General features: G+C 37.9%; 1 protein-coding gene across 3 annotated transcripts in view; it reads left to right on the top strand.

Annotated features, from left to right (window-relative positions):
• Positions 1-56: 56 nt before the first annotated feature.
• LOC126470292 (uncharacterized) overlaps positions 57-23,298 on the top strand; it is a 73,638-nt gene continuing 50,396 nt past the window's right edge. For 2 of the 3 annotated variants that reach the window (XM_050098044.1, XM_050098043.1), the window contains exon 1: positions 58-483. In XM_050098044.1, the coding sequence (XP_049954001.1) occupies positions 391-483 (93 nt within the window). In that variant the 5' untranslated portion in view covers positions 58-390. Of the gene's footprint in view, positions 484-23,298 lie in introns of all 3 variants that reach the window. The other variant, XM_050098045.1, reaches the window with a different exon arrangement.

Genomic DNA, 23,298 nt, shown 5'->3' with positions numbered 1-23,298 from the left:
ATAATGTGATCGAACAACGCTGAGAGGTTGGCAACGCTGGGTGCAGGTGTCGCGACACTTGTTTCTTGTTGTCAATAAACTTGCGCATACGTGTATGTCAGCGCTCAGCTGCTCACGTGGAGGAAATTGATTTATAGTGTGTCAGTGCGGTTAGCCGGTGTTAAGTGAACAGTAGTCGTGTTTGGGCTAGTGGAAGACTTTGTGTATCTCAGTTTAGCGCATCAGACGTTCAATTTCGGACAGCCTTATTACTTAATCGTCAAATTTTGCAGCCTATTACTGTCTCTGTACTTAACATAAATATTTCAGAAGCGGAGACTTCTCAACGAAGTCTTGTACATAATCGTTTAAGAACACCTGTATTGTTGTGGCCAAAGGATTTTCATAAAAATGATACCCTTAACAGGTGCGATTCTGTGCGTAATAGTCTTGCAAGCAGCAGGACAACGAGTGGCTCCAGGTGTGCCTCCCCAGCAGTATATGGTAAGCAGGCTCATTTGAAAAATTATTGTGTGTAACAATAACAGCAACATTCTGTCGCCCATTTCTTTTTGATACATGCAGTATATCTGATTGCAGGGGGATTGCGTGTAGCAAGTACTTTTCTTCTGTCGAAGTGCGATTCTAAAAATTCCTGAATTTTTGAATGAGACCTGAGCTTTCGTTTCAGACAGAAAACTATTACGGCCTTAATATATTGCATATTTATTTGTGGATAATGATCTGCTGTACAATTTTATACATTTATGGTAGTTTACAACAAATTAGAGTATACGTAACGAATTGTCGAATAGTGAAAATGAGACTTCTGTAGCCTTTTTTTAAATAAACAGTGGTTATTTACTTTAAAGCATACCATATGTTTACAAAATTTTCTAGTTAGTTAAATCATTTTTTTTAATTGTGCTTATTTATTTGTTTTTAACAGTTCATCATTTCGTACTGATGTACATCGTAATTCTTTTTAAATATGAATAATATTCTTGTAGCTTCTGTTAATTTATTATTTAATAATATTAAAAGAAAAACACTAACTAATGTTCTGCAAAATTGTATTTATTTGGTTACAAACCAGCTTTTTGGCTTCTCAGGCCATCATCAGTTGTTGCCTTAAGATGGTCTGAGAACCCGAAAGCAGGTTAGTGTCCAAGTAAATATAACATTACAGAACATTAAGAAATGTTCTTTGTAATATTATGTTCTGCCAAGCACCGATGGCGAATTCAATTAATTTGTCATTCGTGTGTATAGATGTGTTATTGTTAAAAGGATTAGCAGTTCGAAGTTTGGTCTGTAACTCACTTGGCTTCTCTCACTGTTCTGTATGTTAAGTAATTTATTTGTATTTATAGCACTTCCTGATTGTCCTATTCCATACAGCATTATCCAGTGGAAGTGTTAGTAGTAAAGCAGTTTCAGGACTTTAGGGCTAGACCTAAAAATTTGAACTGTTGTGTGTAATGTGTGACACACTGAATTTAATTTGACTTATTCTATTAATGTGTCCTGTTCAAGCTGATTTGTCATCAGAGGTTCGCTCAAAAATTTTACGTTTGCTACAGTTTTGTGTCATTGGTGTCAGGCAGCTACACATTAGTTTTGCTTCAGTTGTTTTTAAAAACCATGATTTTTCTATAGTATCAATTTGTTGTTGCTAAATAATTTATCTAATTGATGTAAAAATCTCCAGCTTCTTAGAGATATTTTATATTGATTGTCTGGAAATAGGATGAATTTCTTGTTGATGACCTCAGGAAGTTCATTACAGTGCACACAAGAAGGTTAGTGGCCCCCAACAAATTTCCTTGTAAGACAACTTTTTGTAGCTCTTTCCTTAGTAAAGTAAGAGTTTATCTGTTTGTGTGGAGTGCCCCTCACCACATAGAATTTTAACTTTTCCATAAGTATCTTATGATTTGCTAAACCAAAAGCTTTTGACAGATCAGAAAATATCCCAGTTGTTGATCTTCCCTCTATCATGCATAATTTGAGCAGGCTGCAGTAATGTTTAAAGGATATAGATGAAGGTGTTTTGCATTAACACTAAATATTTTCTTGCTTGAAAGATGGTCAGGCCTACACACACATTTATATTTGTATCTTAATGTATGTTTTGTAAGTTTAAATTTTCATAAAGCTCTTCAGAAAGGTTCTGAGAAGCTGAAATGATAAATGCAGATTAGTAAATAATGCAATACTGTGCTAACATAGTAGACACACGTGTCTCAAGAAACAACTAAAAGATGATGTCATCACTGACATGAAACATTAACACAACAAAAACTAACAGACTAATGGAATGGGGTATTGTTATTCAGACCTGATATTTCAGATCACAATTGAAGATTGAGATTTTTACTACGGACAAATGTATAACTATGGAATACGCAATGTCTACAAGAAAAATTATCATTATCTAACTGAACCTGAGCCATGATTACACTACATCTCAGTCTGTCACCACTGTCTTTATTTTTTAAATATAGCTTTGTATCGTAACACATTCATTGGCTTCATCAACTCTAAACAAAATTATCACCTTCCATCAAACCTAGACCTCAAACTGTGCTACAAATCATTCTGTTACTGCTGCTGCCATTTAGAAAAATTGCAAAACAAACTAGCAGTATCATGGTCTTCAATACACTCATTACCTCAACTAACTGCATTCTACTTTGGCTCATGATGTTACAGTGTTGTGTTGGATGACATCATGGTGGCGCATCGTATTTGAGTTGGGTCATGTTTGTAGATGGCATGTTGTAGTATCCAGTAGTGCTCTCTTGTGTTTGATGTTTGTGTTTGACGCTGTTTCTTAGGTGTGTTAGTGAGTCATTTGACATTGAGTTGTGAGTATCAGGTTGTTACTGGGAGAGTTTGTGCCAGCTTGTTAGTGAGTTACTTTAATGTTGAAAATTATGGCTAATGGGTTTGTGCTTATGTTTAGAACTATTACCATGTGTTTCTAATGATTGCAGATCCAATTTTTTGAGTCCTAGATTTTTGGGTTGATATTTATTATGGAGTGGTGTTGTTACACTTATTGTCATATATTTTGTTTGTCCCAGCCCAAAATCCTCTACTTCCCGTGATTATTATTGTATATTTTGTTTCTCTCTGTGCAAAACCCCATACTTCCTGTGTTTGTCCCGTTAGGTTCATTCTATTACAAAGTAAAATATTTTGGTGTTATTTGTATTTGTTTGGATGTGTAATGGGTGATATCATGGTCACCATATTGTACATGTTTGAAACCGGGATGTAAGCCATCTAGATGGCATGACGGGTCAAAGCCAACATGTGGTACCGCAATGTTCAGTTTTGTCTCTAGCCCTGCCTGATCTAAGCTAGAGCCCTAAATAAATAAATGTAATGTTTTTAAACAATGGGAATGACTCTGCAGCTAAAACACACAAACAAAAACATTACAGGCTCCAATTACGGAACATGCAATGTCACATTTAAAATAATACATTGATGACTCGCGTTGTTCACTAAACCTGATAAATAACCTAGCAAGCCATAACTATAACTTATCTGGTTGGTTTACATATTTTAATAATAAATCATCCTGAAAGAAATGTTCGGCAAGTAATCTCGCATATTCGCACAGTTTGTTGGAAGTTGACAAATTTTTAAGTTTTCAGTAGTATCCCGGTATTGTAAAACTGAAATAGGTGAAAACTACATTGACGTTTTTCACTATTTGAAGATCACCTTTTAACCTTTGTTGTCAATGTACCATGATACTGCAAGAGCTGCCCAATCTGTAAACATAAACTTTAGGCAAGTCCCAGACATGCAATGAATTTGTGGCATATTGAAGCAGCAGGCTCTTGCTGGTACTACAAATGGCACCCTCTACATTTTTTATTTAAATCCTGTGGTGATATGTGAAGCATTTAAAGATATTGCTTTACAACCATCGAAACTTGGGGGAGTTTATTTAACTCTTGTGTTTTTGGAAATCAGACTTGATAGTGATGTGACCTGCATGCGCAGAAATAAATGTGGACTGAATTTTAAAATTGTTGATGTCTGATATTAAGCATGAAAAATTTTAAAGTTCTGCCAGGTGATGACCGCAAGGTTGAAACTGGTTGCAGAGTAATAAAAATAAAAACTTTCAGTAGATTATGGCAGTTATTTGCAACAGAATGTCTCTTACTAAAATTGTGCAGGATAATTTTAAGATTCTTTTCTGAAGGTCTGCAATATTTTCTACGCATGAAGTCGAGTCACATTATACTTTTATTACAGTGATGCTGTTGTGTGATATCAAATTTTCACTCACTGTAGGTAATTTTCTGTACTAATCTTTCCTCACTGGATGTCTAGAATAATGACACTCTGTTGGTGTTTTTTGCGGGTCGACAGAAGCGTCCGATCCAATGCGTCGGCTTTGACCCGTGACGTAAGGGTGTTGTTGTGTGTGACGTCATGACGGCGCGGAGTATGGTTTGAGTGTGGCTGTCTCCAGTTCTGTTTTATCTTATTTTATTTACTTTTCTGATCTGTTCGTTCTATCTCGTGAGATTTTTTTTTTTTTTAAATTTAAAAACACTTATTGATTATTTTAATTATCTGTTTCCTCGAATTTCTGTTTTAGTTTATTATATTTATCTTTCTGATCTGTTCATTCTATCCTGTGAGATTTTTTTTTTTTTTTTTTTTTTAAAGGCCAAAAAACACTAATCAGCTACTGAAGCATCTTTATCTTCTATGGGTTGCAGGGGTTACGTCATCTGGGGAGGTGGATGGGTATTCATGCATGGCTGTCTTCACTTACATGTTGTAGCTACGCAAGGCGTCTTAATTTGTTTATATTTAGTTTGCCCCCCAACCAAAACACCCCATTTCCCGCGCTTGTCCCATTAGTGTCATTAGGCTTCTTGTGGAAAGTGTGTGTGTTTGTTTTTGTTTCCGCCATATTTGTGACTTCATGGGTCAAAGCAGACGGGTGGGATCGGACGCTTCCGTATTTCCTTTTTTGCTGTCCATTGCTGTTGGCATTAACATTTATTTCAGGCTTCATACAGTACATTGCAAATAAATTATGTAATCTCCATGTACTTAAGAGTTTACCTTTTTCATATCGAGCCAGAGTGCCACATTTACTCTCATGAAATTATGAAAAATGAGATCATGAAATGGTGACAGTCTTACAAGAGTGATTTGATATGTATCTTAAAAGACATATTAAAGAACATTTTTAATTTTTTTTTTTAATAATTTACCATAACTTATCTCAGTACAGTCTGAACTGAGCTCAATGCATTTGGTTCTGCAGAGTTCCAGTTTGTTTCATATGATCAGAAGAGAAATTAATTCTTGTGTATAGTACATATTTAAAGCACAGATAATCTTTTCATCCAATGAAAAGCTTTTCTTTCCCCAGTAGCAGACTGTTGATCGACGTGACTGAACGTAGGCTATATTAAACTAAGTAACTGTCTGCTGTAAATCTACACACCAGAAAAAAAATTCGTTGTTCAAACCTGCATCTTTTAATTTATGAAAAAGAAAAACTCATATGTGGCTGAGTATGTTGAGTCAAGTAGGCCTGAGTGTCAGCTGGTTTTAAATAAAACGTGTGCACTTCACAGTAACGAATGTGTTAAGTGACGCATTGTTTGTATACTGATTTTGATTACTCCTTTGTCACCTCACTAGCCAGATTTTCCCCTTAATGTTGTACAGCCAGAGCTAATTGCAGTTGCATCCTTTTGTAAATGATTAGTGTTAGTGGTATTCTAATCTGCAAGGTGAGGGGGCAGAATCCAATCGCTATAACTTTTTCAAACCTCAAAACAGTTTTTGTAGTTTTCGGTGTACATCATCAGCACACACTTCTGACTGCAGCTTTGTCTATAAAGTGTAAGTGTGAGTCAAAATTATGTTGCACAGTGATACAAATAGTCCTTATGAGTATCAATGGTTCAACTGTTTCCATATTTTCTTCTCATTTACTGTTTTATTTAAATCAGGAGGTAGATGGTAAAAGTATGCATTATTATCAAGCTGAGCAAATAAGTATCAAGGAAGAGCATAAATTATGTTTATGTTAAAGTTATAAACTAGTTTCGCAAAAATTGGCTAGCTTTAAACTTCGAAAAAATAAAATGCATCAAGTTTATTTTGTTTTATTTTTACTGATGAAGACTTAAAGTGCAAAAAATATTAGCAGATGTATTATTTTTTGCTCAAGCATCTTTGCAAATTTTATAGATAACTGGACAGATTTGACATACAGTGATCAGCCTGAACAATATGACCACCCTCCTAATAGCCGGTGTGCCATCCTTTGTCGCGTATGACAACAGCAACACATCATGACATGGAAGCAGCGAAGCCATGGTAGGTCGGTGGAGGGAGCTGGCACCACACTTTCACACACAAGTCACCTAATTCCAGTAAATTCCGGAGATGGAGCAATGAGCTCTGACGTCATGTTCAATCGCATCCCAGACGTCTTTGCTCGGTTTCGGATTTAGTGAGTTAGGGGACCAGCACATCAACTGGAACTTACCATTGTGTTCCTTGAACCACTCCACCACACAGCTGGCTTGTGACATGATGCATTATCTAGTTGAATAATGCCAATGCCGTCAGGAAACATGATCGTCATGACGAAGTGTATGTGGTCTGCAACCAGTGCATGATACTCCTTGGCCATCAGGGTGCCTTGCACGAGCTCCACTGGAGCTGTGGATGCCCACGTATATCTTTCCCATGGCATAATGTAGCTGCTGCCAGCTTGTCTACGTCCTTCGTACAGGTGTCAAGAAGCTGTTCCCATGGAAGATGATGGATTCGCGGCCTGCTATTGGCATGGTGAAGAAGGTATCAGGATTCATCAGACCATGCAGCAATTTGCAATCACACCAACGTCCATTGCCAATGGTCACATGCCCATTTCATTCATAGTTGCCGATTTTCGTGGTGTTAACATTGGCACATGTGTGGCTCGTTGATTGTGGAGGCCATCCATTGGGAGTGTTTGGTGCACTATGTGTTCACACACACTTGTACTCTGCCCAGCAATCAAGTCTGATGTTAGTTCTGCCACAATTTGTCTCTTGCCCTGTTTTACCACTCTGTCCAGCCCAGGACGTCCAACACCTGTAATGAGGGGTGGCCACCCAACCCCACAATGTCTGGACGTGGTTTCACCTTGGTTTCGCCCAATGTTAAAGACACTCACCACAGCACCCCTCAAACACCTGACATGTTGTGCACTTTCCAAAATGCTTTTGCCGAGCCTCCAAGCCATCACAATCTGCTCTCAGTCAGACTTGGATAGATCATGCGCATTCCTCATTCTACACATGGGCAGCACACTCACTGATGCTACATGCACTGTGTGTGTGTGTGTGTGTGTGTGTGTGTGTGTGTGTTTTGACTAGCAGTCATTTCTTGCTGGGTGGTGCTGCTATTGCCTGGATGGGTTTGTATCGATAGTATGTTAGGGGTCATAATGTTCAGGCTGATCAATGTATTTTCATTCACTAATGTCCTGCCAGGCAATATTCTTATGTAATTTTTCTCGTATGCCATCTTTACACAGAGACACTGACGAATTGCGAAACTCATTTGAGAAACTAGTGTTGTGAAGTTAGTTTCATAAATGGCTACACACAGATATCAGTGTAAACATCAGTTTGGTCATTTTAGGAGTACCAAAGCACCATTTTTGTCCCTGAGATGAAAGTTGTGGCAGTTCCATTGGCAGTGGTGGATTTCAGACTTTTACGCTTAAAATCAGTACAAAATAAAAAGAATGAATATATTTGAATTTATGACTGGATAAACAGAAGTTGTCAGCTTGGGTGCTCAACAATGAAATTTTGGTAGGTCACAACAGAAATTATTTCTGCCACCTCAGAATGATTTAAGAACAATACATGAACCTTGGGGTTCGAAATGCTGTAAAGGAAGAAGACAAATTTTTATTTCTCACCACTTTGTAGTACTCACATTGCATTCCATATTCCACAGCTGTCTAATTTGTTCCAGGTATTTGTGTTGCCACCTGTTTGGGTAGTTTCTTATCTCTGCTTTAAGACAGCAAGCTTTCGCTTTGTACATATTAAATTATCTATTTTCACCATGAACACCACTTTGTATTCTTTGTTCAGCTGTGCTTCTAGTGATGTCCTTATCAAAAGGGTAGCTTCATATTGGTCTAAGAGAATCTACAGCAGTTCTCAAATGCAGAAAGTGATCTTCATTACTCTGAGATGTCTTATTATTTCTTACAGAATGCATTTTTTTAAAACCTACATTATCAGGCCTTCAGTGTTCATATCACAAAGAATTTTTTTCAAGTGCAGCACATTGTCACTCTTTCATCTTGTATTGATCACAAGTACCTGTCACACACACACACACACACACACACACACACACACACACACACACACACAGAGAGAGAGAGAGAGAGAGAGAGAGAGAGAGAGAGAGAGAGAGAGAGAGAGAATAATTTTCCCAGTTCCGCACTCCATATCAAACTCGTGCAAATGACAGTTTCATGTTATGGAAGTTGGAGCACCTTGGCACTGAATAGTTTACTCAAAGACTTTAGCCATTGTGTGCTGCACATGTGCAATGCCTGGCAACAGTTTCGAAACGTAGATTCAAGAGGGAGTATCTCTGTTAAACTAGGCTTTAGGGAAAAAGTATTTTTTGGATAAAAGAAAGTGATTGCAAGTATTTATTTATTGATTTATCTAACATGATCAGTGTACGGTTCACACATGTATATTTTGCAGCTGTCTTAGCAACTGTATCAGCCTCACAGTACATTTATGTACTGATGAATTTTGTTATCAATCATTTGTTGTGGTTTTGAGTAGTAGGTATATTTAAAAATAAAGTACTAGGATGAAAAATTATTTGCACTTACAGTTATATTAGTTAATTACATGTTCCATAGATCATTTGAAAGAGTCATTTATCGAAATGATGTGGGATGAGTCAGTTTACACATTTAAATCATAAATGATTAGTGTTAACATTAATGAAGACATTATATTTTGGTCTTACTCATGCCACTCCACTTAAAACTAGGTCTTTTTTTACATTCTACGAGTTGTTAGATAGAAAATTGTATTTTGGTTAGAAGGATTGTCCAGGAGAAATTAATTTAGGTTAGGTTTCAAACATGCTTTGCTACCTGTCAGAAATTTTATGCTATTGGGCAAAAGATCTCTAGTGAATCAAACTTTGCCAGAAAGGAGTGAAATAAACAGCTACAAATTTCGGAAAGATGATGACAGACATCAGAAATGTTTCCAAATAAATATTAAAGTAGTTCATCCTTACCAACTCCTGATATACCACAGAGGAATTATTGAGTGGACATAAGTAGTTAAATACAAACCTTTAAATCACCAGCATGTATCTTTTATAAAATTGATACATTGCATGTAACAATATTTATTGTGAGTATGATATATGGAACTTTTAACTAAGTAATATAAGTTCATAATGTTACTGGTGAATATATTGTCTGAAATGAATAAACTTGGTACATGCCCATTCTTGGCTACTTCATATGCAGAACTTGATCAGCGTATTATGTGCCTGTTCATATGTGATGCATCTGTCACAAATGTTAATCTAACAGTCTTGTATTGAAGTACCACATATTTTAATAACCATTCCTTCAAAAGATAACTAGTCATCCAATATGCCAGATGTGCACAGACTGTGATGTCATGTAAACTGTTTTATCTGATAATCTAAAGTCTTGTGTGTGACTGCACAGTTCCTGTGAGCTTTCCCAGACTTAGTTAATACGAGTTTATTCGTGTTTCCACAATTTCTGAAGATAACTGCACAAAAATTGCATGATAAACAGAAAGGATAGAGCACCTCTCCAAGTTTCAGTGTGTAATATATGTTGTGGCATAGTTGCAGAGCGCACCACTAGGGACCAGGTGTGGGAGAACATATAGAATGGAGCGATGCGTGCATTTTGTGCCCTCAAATTCACTAAATGAGAGTCAGTTGTGATGGTTCAGCAATTAATTTGTACCAAATATTGTGGAAAAGCTCAAACAGACAATAGTACAACATATTGCACGAGACTCGTTGCTTATGTGGTGTAAAGAAAACAGGCTGTCTGGGACAATCAGCAGAGAATGTAGAGCACATGCAGGAATCATTCCTCAGAAGCCTGAAGAAACTGATGATGAGTGTGAATGGAGACCTGCAGGTACTGCAGTCAACTGTATAGTGCATTCAACACAAATGTTTGCATGTAAAACCATACCAGATACAGTTACTACATTTACTACCTACTCAGAACAATGAGCTTCATTCCGACTTTTTCTGTTACTTGCAACAACTACTGGAGGAAGACAGTGTGTCACAGAAGTTGGTTTTCAGTGACCAACCCATGTTTTGCATGTGTTTGGAAAGGTGAATTGTCACGGTGTGTACTTTTGGGGCACAGAACATACACACAACAATGTGGAACACATTCGTGAGTCGCCTAAAGTTTATGGGCAGTTTTTCTTTGCAGAGAAAACTGTGATTGATTTTATGTACCTGGATGTGATGTAGCAATGGCTTATGCCACAAACTTTTAGACATTTGTGATTGTCTCACTGCCAAACTGCTTCACTGTTACATTGGGCATGTTTAACATCATGACTCCCCCTTCACCATGATCACTTAATGCCATGTGATTTCCAAACCCCCCCCTCCCCCTCCCCCCTATGTAGCTATGTTAAAGATTGCCTCCACTGCCATTTCATTTGGAAGTGTTGCTAGGCAGGATAATTAAGGTGGTTGCTGATATTGACCACAATGAGTTGGAACATATATGGCAAGAGTTTGGTTACTGTACTGACATTTACCAGATCACAAAGAATACCTATGTTGAGCGTCTGTAATGTGAGTTAAAAACACAGGGAGAGGTATTCTATTCACTAATGTCTGTCTATTTTCTATATGTCTTGCAGTTTTCTTGGAGTCATTTTCTGGAACCCTGGTGGTACTTAGGAATAATCTTGTATGTATGGTGAAGTCTGCTTTGAAAATAAGAATATTTTATTGGTCTACAAGACAAAACTTCATCTCATTCAACAAAATGTGATACTGATGACATAATATTGCTGTCTAAAACTTTTTTTTTCACCTTTCTCAAACTTTAAATAAAACTGGCAGTCATGTCACTTAACAAAATTACCCAGTACCTTGTAGAAATTTGCTGTATGTATGTAGTAGTGCACTGTCATAATTGAAGAAAAAAAAAACAGTGGGGAAACCACAGAAGGATAAAATGCTAAATTACAAAGGAGAGGCAATAAAGGCATCCACAACTGTGAATAGTTAACCAACACCTTTTTAATTACAGATTCATCATTTAAATATAGTGTGTAGAAATTGCTTATTCATTTGACCTCAAGTGATTTGGCAATCTTTCTTTGTGTTTCTGCACGCAGTTATAGTACAGGTCACTAAATATTTCAGAATGACATTCCTTGCCTGTAAGATCTGGTGCTCCAATCTTGTTTCCTAATTAAAATAAGCTTAAACTACAATGCAGAGAAGTATTGGGCATGGCAAATCAATATAAACCACTGTCCCCTTAATATCTCCATATCATTCTATTGAATGGTGAAACAGGCTTTGCCTCAGTACCACAAACACATGAAACACAGTATATAGTATGAATAGTGGAGCTGACTTTTCTGTTGGTCTGGGATTGATCTTTCACTTGTTGTGATAAGACTTTGTTGAGATTGAAGTACTGTGATCAAGGTGGAGTGATAAAGCAAACTGTTACTAACAAGTGAAACTCGCCATTGCACACCCCTCATATTTAGTGGTGAAATGGCGTGGATAGCCCGCCAAAATCGGAACTCAGATCAAACATGAAAACAGGAAGATGGTGTACTAAAGTGTGAAAAAAGAAGCAAAATAGCGGTAGTGAATGGTCCAAGGTCAAGATGTGCAACATCGAGCGACTTGCAACAGTTACATTGTCATGTTTGAGTGGTCACGGAGTGGACTGCGAAGCAGCCCAAACCTCCCTCATGCCCCCTCCCTCTCACAAAATTGGAACTTTCTGTCCAGTTATTGCATGTCTGTTCTTCTTCTGTAGTCTTAGCAATTGTCTACCGTAAATTGGTTATAGAATGAGTCATGTGGTAAGAATATATTATCATCACAAGTAAATGTGATGAATAGTGATGAGAGCAGATGAGATGCCGCATAGACCTCTCACACAAATGAAAACAACAAATAAACAGGTGTGATCTATGGTACAACAAAGAAATTCGTGAGTCAAAACTTCCAAAATGGAATGCAAGAATCATAACATGAGGCACTTGTGTAGAACAAATAGAAGGAACATACATCTGGAGGTCCTTTCCTTACACTGCACTGTTGCGAACGGATGCTACACCACAAAACAGACAAAAATTTGAATATGTCAATGACCTGATGGTCAGTTCATGATTTTTCTTTTGTGTGTGTGGGGAGGGGGGGGGGGGGAGGAATGGGGCACAAAGGAGATTTGAACATGGATCCCCCCCCCCCCCCTCACAGCCCAACCCAGTGATCATATAATCACAACACCATTTATATACAAATTCACTCAATGTTGCACATCTTGAGCTTGAATTGTTCACTGTTTTGAGTTTATGTCTTTCTTCACAATTAAGTACACCTTATTACTCATGTTTTTGTGCTTGATCTGTGTTTAGTTTTTGATGGTCTACCCACTGGGCCACCTTACCACTAAATTTCATGGGGGTGTGAGGGGGAGTTTCCCCTGTAAGGAAGTTCTATTTGAGAGGTGTGAGGGTGTGAGGGGGAGTTTCCCCTGTAAGGAAGTTCTATTTGAGAGGACTGTAGCACAAATCCCAATACAGGCATAGCGAATTAGCTTCTGTGGTTTCACCAAACACCTTCAAGTGACTGTCAGGATGGTTGTTTTACTATCTCTGCATCTTATATGAATGTGCAGTGGGGTGCCACCAGCATAAACGTTGACACCATCTGTGATAGCATGCATAATTACCGACCAATCAGACGCCATCTTTGGGCTGTATAAGGCCCCCACAGCAGCAGTTTTGACAGTCAGTTGCTCCTGATGAAGGTAATGGAGGTAATCATTGAAAGCTCCAGTTTTTACCTGCAACTGATGCAGCAAGAAGTCTGAGAATGTTTTATACAACAGTGTTGTCACGAAAGACTTCATTCTCATATGAGACAAATTAAGTGCACCGACGGGCCAATAAGGAGCTTAACCCACAATGTTTGGAGGTTTTAGTTCGAATTGGAGATGCTCCTGTGATGTTTTGGGCATGTTTTTCGTACCATGATCTGGGCCCACTTATTCAGTTTACAATGAAAATTAATCAGGATTATTATTTCAGCATTACGGATCACCAAGTGTTACCCTTTCTTTTTCATTTTCGTGATGAGTATGCTGTGCACACTACTGTCTTCCAAGAAGACAACAGCCCTATTGACATGCCTACAGGCATAAATTCTTAGTTCACTGAACACCCAGGCACCCTGTGGTGCCTCGACTAGCTCGCAAAGTTACGTGATTTTAATCCTCTAACAAGTGTCTGGGACTATTGAGAACGCCGGTTGAAATAGAGCAGTAAACATCTCAGCACTTTTGTAGCTCTACATGATCTAATCATTGATGGGTGGCTGCTGGTGCATGGGGAGCTCCTGAAGAAAACTTGTGGTCTCATTTCCTTCTCAGGAATTAGACATCCATAAGTTTTGTCAGCTTTCAGAAGTAGCTTCTGCAGGTCACTGAAAACAGTTTCTTGCTGCAATACTTGCCACAATTGCCAGTTTTTTGAAGTTTTCTCAAACTTGCAGAAGTTGTGTGTGTTTAGTACCAGTATGAAAAGTCAGTGTCAAGCTTGAGAAGTATGTGTGGACAGCTGAAAGAATGCAGTTGTTAACCCATTAACTGAAAAGCTCGAGAATACTTGAGATTTTAATTTCTAAGCAAACGTAAAAGCCTGACAATATTTGTATATCTTGTCAATATTGTGTTCAGATATTTAAATCCCCAGAGGAAATTGTTGCATTTAGTTAGTTACAAATGTGGGCCACAACAGAGCACAAAAGTGTTACATATGTTTGTTTCACAGCTTCTTGAAGCCCTCTTTTGGTCAGCTGCAGTCAAGGTTAGAGGGGGGAGGGACTTTGGTATAGAATTTAGTGGATCAGAAAGTAAAACTTCAGAGACTGACAGTGTTAGCAAAGTGATTACAGATCATGAAAGTGATTCAAGCAATGTTAGATTCTCCAGCATTAGAAGATGGTATGAAATAGGCATGACTGCAGAATTGCCTCCCTCACCTCAACGATTTCCAATTACTGGAATGCCTTTGAATTTCACACAAAATGACTCTTCAAATGTGATGGAATTAGCAAGTAAAATAATTGATCACGAGATAGCGAATAATGTAGTCACTGAGACTAATAGATATGCTCGAGATAAGAACATTGCTGGCTGGAAGGACACAGACAGTGATGAAATAGGAATCTTCTTTAGTATAATACTGTTACAAAGTATTATAAAGAAACCAAGCTACCAGATGTACTGGTCTAAACATCCATTACTTACAGCTCCAATAGTTTGCCATTTACTTAGCTACAAATGATTTTTGATACTAAAGAAATGCCTTCATTTTTCAGAAAGCTGAAGATATGACCTGGCTAGCCATCCACAACCAAAACTAAACAAAATCTGGCCCATTTTAGAACATCTCAATGAGAAGTTCAAATTCAAAAATTTTTATACTCCTAAGAGGGATGCCACGATAGATGAGTCTCATGTTACATAAGGGGAGGTCAGGTTGGGTTCAGTCTCTACCACTCAAGAGAGCAAGATGTGGAAAAAAGGCATATATGTTGTGTGACCCAAGGTCTGGCTATGCATGCTCTGTAATTATACAGAGGCATCCAGAAAAATGTAGACATTCTTTGATAGTTAATATCTTTGGAACAAAATGACATATCGTTGCAATTTTGTGTGGTAGTGTAGTCCATTGTTTTCTCAACTGATCTTGGTGTGCATTGTCCAGCAGATGACAGTGCGGCACTGAATGAAGTAAGATTGTCGTTTGAGCAACACAGGGCTGTATTGAAGTGGTACTGGAAGCAACACTGACAACCGTAATTTGGTCAACAGTTCAGCGGCATTGATGTTGTTTGGCTGCTAACGGTGGTCACTTTGGACACATAACCTCCCCCTCCCCCTCCCCCCTCCCCCCATGCAAGAATTTTAATGGTATGTTATTTTGTTCCATTAATATTGACTATCAAAGAGTGTCTACATTTTTGTGACTCTTCTGTATATACACAATATTTGATGAAAAATGTAAAGATCTGCCCATGTCATCTCAAATAGTATTGACTCTGATGAAACCCTTCTCAACAAAGGTTACTGCCTTAAAGTAGATAATTTTTACACCTCTCCGCAGCTAGCAGATCTCCTTATTGCTAGGAAAACTGCCACTGTGCAACCTTCTATGAAAGGTATGTCACCAAGCTTTCACAGTAAAAAATTGAAGAAGGGGGATATTGTTGCATAAAGAGAGATAAAGTTACTGCAATGGGATGGAAAGACAAGCATGATGTGTGTATTTCGAGCACTATCCAAAATGCATAAATGCAAAACATAAATAGGTGTAAACAGTAATAAAACCAGCAGAAGTTATATCATAACAACACAATATGAGTAGAGAATAAAGTTGACCAGCATGTCAGACAAGTCAGTAACACAGAAGAGAGGGAAAAAATACTAGAAAAATGTTACTATATAGTTGAACTGGCTCTTTGAAATTCATTCAGTTTGTACAAGAAATCTGGAGGAACAAAGAATACTCTTGATTTTCATATGGCAGTGATTGAGAAGATAAAGCCAAATGTCACAGGAAGGAATTATTTTCGAAATTAGCTGGTTGTCTATCCACAAACACCAATTCTGTTCATCTTACTGACCATCATTTCCCCTTGTTCATCCCATGTACTGCAAAGAAAGATAATCCTACCAGAATATGTGTGCAGCAAAGTACGGGATGCGAATGGGGAGAAAAATAGGAGGGAATCATGATGTGTGTGAAGATTGTGATGTAGCTCTTTGTATTGTACCCTGCTTGAGAGCCTTACACATAGTCATGATCGTATGAAGATGAATGTTGTGTGAAAGTATATTGTAATTTATGTTGTTTATCAAAAACATTGCAAACAGTTTTGAAAGAGATTCGTGTAAAATATACTGTCCTAACACATTTTATTCTATGTGGAGTTATTTTTTAAAAGCAATGAATGTACTTGGGGTTTTAATATAGCATTTTTTCAGCATTTTCTAATTCCCCATTAAGTCAATAATTTGTCACACTACTGTTTGAAATAACCTATAACAATAATAAAGTTTAAAATTAAGCAATAAAAATTTTGAAATTTTTGTACCTACTTACACAGAAAAATTTTAGGGATTAATTCAGAAAGTGTAATGCTCTGCTGTGTTGTGGGACATGAAACATGTGGATTTTAATAACAGAGTTATAAAGCAGGTTGCAAAAGAAAATATTGTGGGAGATTTTTAGGCAATACAGGCATTAAAAAAAAAGGGTGGTGGGCAGACTTGGTATGGGCAAGAAATTAACTTAAACATGTATGGCTCTGTATCCAGTTCTTCACTCAAACACTTCTTTTCTTAAATTTTTGTGTTTCATCACACTGTTCCTTAATGATGATGATGATGATAATAATAATAACAATAATAATAATAATAATAATGAAAAGCTGGAAAACCACACTTAATATCCAAACAAATTCAGATAATATCACATCACAGCCAATACAGATTAAGCGTGGAATATACCAAGGAGACTCATTAAGTCCTTTCTGGTTCTGTCTTGCTCTGAACCCACTATCCAACATGCTAAATAATACAAATTATGGCTATAATATTACTGGAACATACCCACACAAAATCACACATTTGCTATACATGGATGATCTAAAACTACTGGCAGCAACCAATCAACAACTCAACCAATTACTAAAGATAACAGAAGTATTCAGCAATGATATAAATATGGCTTTTGGAACAGACAAATGTAAGAAAAATAGCATAGTCAAGGGAAAACACACTAAACAAGAAGATTACATATTGAATAACCACAGTGACTCCATAGAAGCGATGGAAAAAACAGATGCCTATAAATACCTAGGATACAGACAAAAGATAGGAATAGATAATAAAAATATTAAAGAAGAACTAAAAGAAAAATATAGACAAAGACTAACAAAAATACTGAAAACAGAATTGACAGCAAGAAACAAGACAAAAGCTATAAATACTTATGCTATGCCAATATTGACCTACTCATTTGGAGTAGTGAAATGGAGTAACACAGACCTAGAAGCACTAAATACACTTACACGTTCACAATGCCACAAATATAGAATACATCACATACATTCAGCAAGATTCACATTAAGCAGAAAGGAAGGAGGAAGGGGATTCATCAACATAAAAAACCTACATTATGGACAGGTAGACAATTTAAGAAAATTCTTTATAGAACGAGCAGAAACTAGCAAAATACACAAAGCAATCACTCATATAAATACATCGGCTACACCACTGCAATTTCATAACCGCTTCTACAACCCTTTAGATCACATAACATCAACAGATACGAAGAAAGTAAATTGGAAAAAGAAAACACTACATGGCAAGCACCCGTATCATCTAACACAGCCACACATCGATCAAGACGCATCCAACACGTGGCTAAGAAAAGGCAATATATACAGTGAGATGGAAGGATTCGTGATTGAAATACGGGATCAAACAATAAACACCAGATATTACAGCAAGCATATTATTAAAGATCCCAATACCACAACAGATAAATGGAGACTTTGCAAACAACAAACAGAAACAGTAGATTATATCACAAGCGGATGTACAATACTAGCAAATACAGAGTACCCCAGAAGACATGACAATGTAACAAAAATAATACATCAACAACTTGCCATACAACATAAACTAATAAAACAACACGTTCCCACATACAAGTATGCACCACAAAATGCACTGGAGAAGGATGAATACAAATTATACTGGAACAGAACCACTATAACAGATAAAACACCATCACATAACAAACCTGACATCAGACTCACCAATAAAAAGAAGAAATTAACACAACTAATCGAAATATCCATACCCAATACAACAAATATACAGAAGAAAACAGGCGAAAATTGAAAAATACATCCAACTCTCTGAGGAAGTCAAGGACATGTGGCATCAGGATAAAGTTGACATTATACCAATTATACTATCAACTACCCCCCCCCCCCCCATGAACCATGGACCTTGCCGTTGGTGGGGAGGCTTGCGTGCCTCAGCGATACAGATAGCCGTACCGTAGGTGCAACCACAACGGAGGGGTATCTGTTGAGAGGCCAGACAAACGTGTGGTTCCTGAAGAGGGGCAGCAGCCTTTTCAGTAGTTGCAAGGGCAACAGTCTGGATGATTGACTGATCTGGCCTTGTAACAATAACCAAAACGGCCTTGCTGTGCTGGTACTGCGAACGGCTGAAAGCAAGGGGAAACTACAGCCGTAATTTTTCCCGAGGGCATGCAGCTTTACTGTATGATTACATGATGATGGCGTCCTCTTGGGTAAAATATTCCGGAGGTAAAATAGTCCCCCATTCGGATCTCCGGGCGGGGACTACTCAAGAGGATGTCGTTATCAGGAGAAAGAAAACTGGCGTTCTACGGATCGGAGCGTGGAATGTCAGATCCCTTAATCGGGCAGGTAGGTTAGAAAATTTAAAAGGGGAAATGGATAGGTTGAAGTTAGATATAGTGGGAATTAGTGAAGTTCGGTGGCAGGAGGAACAAGACTTCTGGTCAGGTGACTACAGGGTTATAAACACAAAATCAAATAGGGGTAATGCAGGAGTAGGTTTAATAATGAATAGGAAAATAGGAATGCGGGTAAGCTACTACAAACAGCATAGTGAACGCATTATTGTGGCCAAGATAGATACGAAGCCCACGCCTACTACAGTAGTACAAGTTTATATGCCAACTAGCTCTGCAGATGACGAAGAAATTGAAGAAATGTATGATGAAATAAAAGAAATTATTCAGATTGTGAAGGGAAACGAAAATTTAATAGTCGTGGGTGACTGGAATTCGAGTGTAGGAAAAGGGAGAGAAGGAAACATAGTAGGTGAATATGGATTGGGGGACAGAAATGAAAGAGGAAGCCGCCTGGTCGAATTTTGCACAGAGCACAACATAATCATAACTAACACTTGGTTTAAGAATCATGAAAGAAGGTTGTATACATGGAAGAACCCTGGAGATACTAAAAGGTATCAGATAGATTATATAATGGTAAGACAGAGATTTAGGAACCAGGTCTTGTAAGACATTTCCAGGGGCAGATGTGGACTCTGACCACAATCTATTGGTTATGACCTGTAGATTAAAACTGAAGAAACTGCAAAAAGGTGGGAATTTAAGGAGATGGGACCTGGATAAACTAAAAGAACCAGAGGTTGTACAGAGATTCAGGGAGAGCATAAGGGAGCAATTGACAGGAATGGGGGAAATAAATACAGTAGAAGAAGAATGGGTAGCTTTGAGGGATGAAGTAGTGAAGGCAGCAGAGGATCAAGTAGGTAAAAAGACGAGGGCTAGTAGAAATCCTTGGGTAACAGAAGAAATATTGAATTTAATTGATGAAAGGAGAAAATATAAAAATGCAGTAAGTGAAACAGGCAAAAAGGAATACAAACGTCTCAAAAATGAGATCGACAGGAAGTGCAAAATGGCTAAGCAGGGATGGCTAGAGGACAAATGTAAGGATGTAGAGGCCTATCTCACTAGGGGTAAGATAGATACTGCCTACAGGAAAATTAAAGAGACCTTTGGAGATAAGAGAACGACTTGTATGAATATCAAGAGCTCAGATGGAAATCCAGTTCTAAGCAAAGAAGGGAAAGCAGAAAGGTGGAAGGAGTATATAGAGGGTCTATACAAGGGCGATGTACTTGAGGACAATATTATGGAAATGGAAGGGGATGTAGATGAAGATGAAATGGGAGATATGATACTGCGTGAAGAGTTTGACAGAGCACTGAAAGACCTGAGTCGAAACAAGGCCCCCGGAGTAGACAATATTCCATTGGAACTACTGACGGCCGTGGGAGAGCCAGTCCTGACAAAACTCTACCATCTGGTGAGCAAGATGTATGAAACAGGCGAAATACCCTCAGACTTCAAGAAGAATATAATAATTCCAATCCCAAAGAAAGCAGGTGTTGACAGATGTGAAAATTACCGAACTATCAGCTTAATAAGTCACAGCTGCAAAATACTAACACGAATTCTTTACAGACGAATGGAAAAACTAGTAGAAGCCAACCTCGGGGAAGATCAGTTTGGATTCCGTAGAAACACTGGAACACGTGAGGCAGTACTGACCTTACGACTTATCTTAGAAGAAAGATTAAGGAAAGGCAAACCTACGTTTCTAGCATTTGTAGACTTAGAGAAAGCTTTTGACAATGCTGACTGGAATACTCTCTTTCAAATTCTAAAGGTGGCAGGGGTAAAATACAGGGAGCGAAAGGCTATTTACAATTTGTACAGAAACCAGATGGCAGTTATAAGAGTCGAGGGACATGAAAGGGAAGCAGTGGTTGGGAAGGGAGTAAGACAGGGTTGTAGCCTCTCCCCGATGTTGTTCAATCTGTATATTGAGCAAGCAGTAAAGGAAACAAAAGAAAAATTCGGAGTAGGTATTAAAATTCATGGAGAAGAAATAAAAACTTTGAGGTTCGCCGATGACATTGTAATTCTGTCAGAGACAGCAAAGGACTTGGAAGAGCAGTTGAATGGAATGGACAGTGTCTTGAAAGGAGGATATAAGATGAACATCAACAAAAGCAAAACAAGGATAATGGAATGTAGTCTAATTAAGTCAGGTGATGCTGAGGGAATTAGATTAGGAAATGAGGCACTTAAAGTAGTAAAGGAGTTTTGCTATTTGGGGAGCAAAATAACTGATGATGGTCGAAGTAGAGAGGATATAAAATGTAGGCTGGCAATGGCAAGGAAAGCGTTTCTGAAGAAGAGAAATTTGTTAACATCCAGTATAGATTTAAGTGTCAGGAAGTCATTTCTGAAAGTATTCGTATGGAGTGTAGCCATGTATGGAAGTGAAACATGGACGATAAATAGTTTGGACAAGAAGAGAATAGAAGCTTTCGAAATGTGGTGCTACAGAAGAATGCTGAAGATTAGATGGGTAGATCACATAACTAATGAGGAAGTATTGAATAGGATTGGGGAGAAGAGAAGTTTGTGGCACAACTTGACCAGAAGAAGGGATCGGTTGGTAGGACATGTTCTGAGGCATCAAGGGATCACCAATTTAGTATTGGAGGGCAGTGTGGAGGGTAAAAATCGTAGAGGGAGACCAAGAGATGAATACACTAAGCAGATTCAGAAGGATGTAGGTTGCAGTAGGTACTGGGAGATGAAAAAGCTTGCACAGGATAGAGTAGCATGGAGAGCTGCATCAAACCAGTCTCAGGACTGAAGACCACAGCAGCAGCACTATCAACTACAGGAGTCATACCACACAATATCCACCAGTACGTTAAGGCAATAAAGCTACATCCAAACGTATATATACAACTACAGAAATCTGTAATTATTGATACATGTTCAATTACCCGAAAGTTCCTAAATGCAATGTAACATATACCGTACAGTTAAAAGGAAGTCACGCTTGATCAAGGTCCGTGTCACTTTCCATTTTTAACCAGACATAACGTCTGAGAAAGGAAAGAAATAATAATAATAGTAACAACAACACAGCAATGGTGACAGCATCTCTGACTTTTGAGCATGACATGGTAAACTTCCACTTGCCCATGTCGTGACATGACTTCAGTGGAAGCTCATCTGCAAGTACTTACAGCAAGTTCCTGAAATTAATTTTCAAAGCAAATTGCAGACCTAAACTTGTGCAAGTTTTTGAGCTAGTGTAAACACCACAGCAAGTACTTGCTAAGCTACTTGCCTAGTGGACACAAGCCTTTAGAGCAGAGGTAACATTAGTTCTGTCCGGTGTGCTTACTTGAAAGTATCAGAGAGCCTTGTACTAAATTAACAGCTCTCAGGATTATTGGATGCTTTGCACATTTTATTTAGCACAAGTCTAGTTTATGACATATGTATTATGTATTTTTCTTTTTAGATATCTGCTTCTGTTACATCCAGTCCACCGATTGTCTGTACAATTATTTTTTTATGTATTTGTACCTGAAAATGTTGAGAATTTAGTACATGAATACTGGTAGAATAAAATGCCATGTGTCGTTTGATAGTCATAAGAGCATTACTAGGATGTGGAACAAACACTAGTAGGGGTTTGTACTGTCACTGAAGGGCTATCTTATAACTGCATTCAAATGTTCATGTAAACCTTCTGCATTTTGTTACATGTGTAGTATCCAAAGCCCAGGTGGTGAAGTTAGAGAGACCATTATGAACAGGCTTGCTTATCAAGGTGGAACAGTGAATAAGACACTAGATTCATCCAACCATATAGATATACATTTTCCTGAATCATTGACAGTGAATTCCAGTACAGTTCCCTTTCAAAAGGAATAACAGATTTCCTTCCACATACTTGTGTGATCTGAGCTTACACTTGCATGTGGCTCATCTGTTGCAGTCACAAAATTATTTATTTATTTTATTTGTTGTTATTCATCCAAGTATCATCTCACAATGATATAGGATTTGTCAAGGTAATACACTGCATGTCAGTTGACCAAAATATACAACACGCGTCATACATAATATGCTTTATGAGGATATGAAAGGTAGCCTATGTGGATAGTGTGGAAGAAACGGGAAGAAACTAGAGATCTATATCTGCATCTATATACATATTCTGCAAGCCACAGCATGGTGCGTGGTGGAGGGTATGCTGTACCACTACTAGTCATTTCGTTTCTTGTTCTACTTGCAGGTAGAACAAGAACAAGGGAAAAATGGCTATCTCTATGGCTCAATATGAGACCTAATTTCTCGTATCTTATCTTCATGGTCCCTATGCGAAATATATGTGGACACCAGTAGGATCGTTGTACAGTCAGCTTCAAAAACTGGTTCTCTAAACTTTCTAAGTAGTGTTCTTTGAAATGAGTGTTTTCTTCCCTCCAGGGATTCACACTTGAATTCCTGA

The sequence above is a fragment of the Schistocerca serialis genome, chromosome 3 (assembly GCF_023864345.2).
Source record: "Schistocerca serialis cubense isolate TAMUIC-IGC-003099 chromosome 3, iqSchSeri2.2, whole genome shotgun sequence".
Classification (NCBI taxonomy): domain Eukaryota; kingdom Metazoa; phylum Arthropoda; class Insecta; order Orthoptera; family Acrididae; genus Schistocerca; species Schistocerca serialis.
This window is presented reverse-complemented; position numbering and strand designations above follow the sequence as displayed.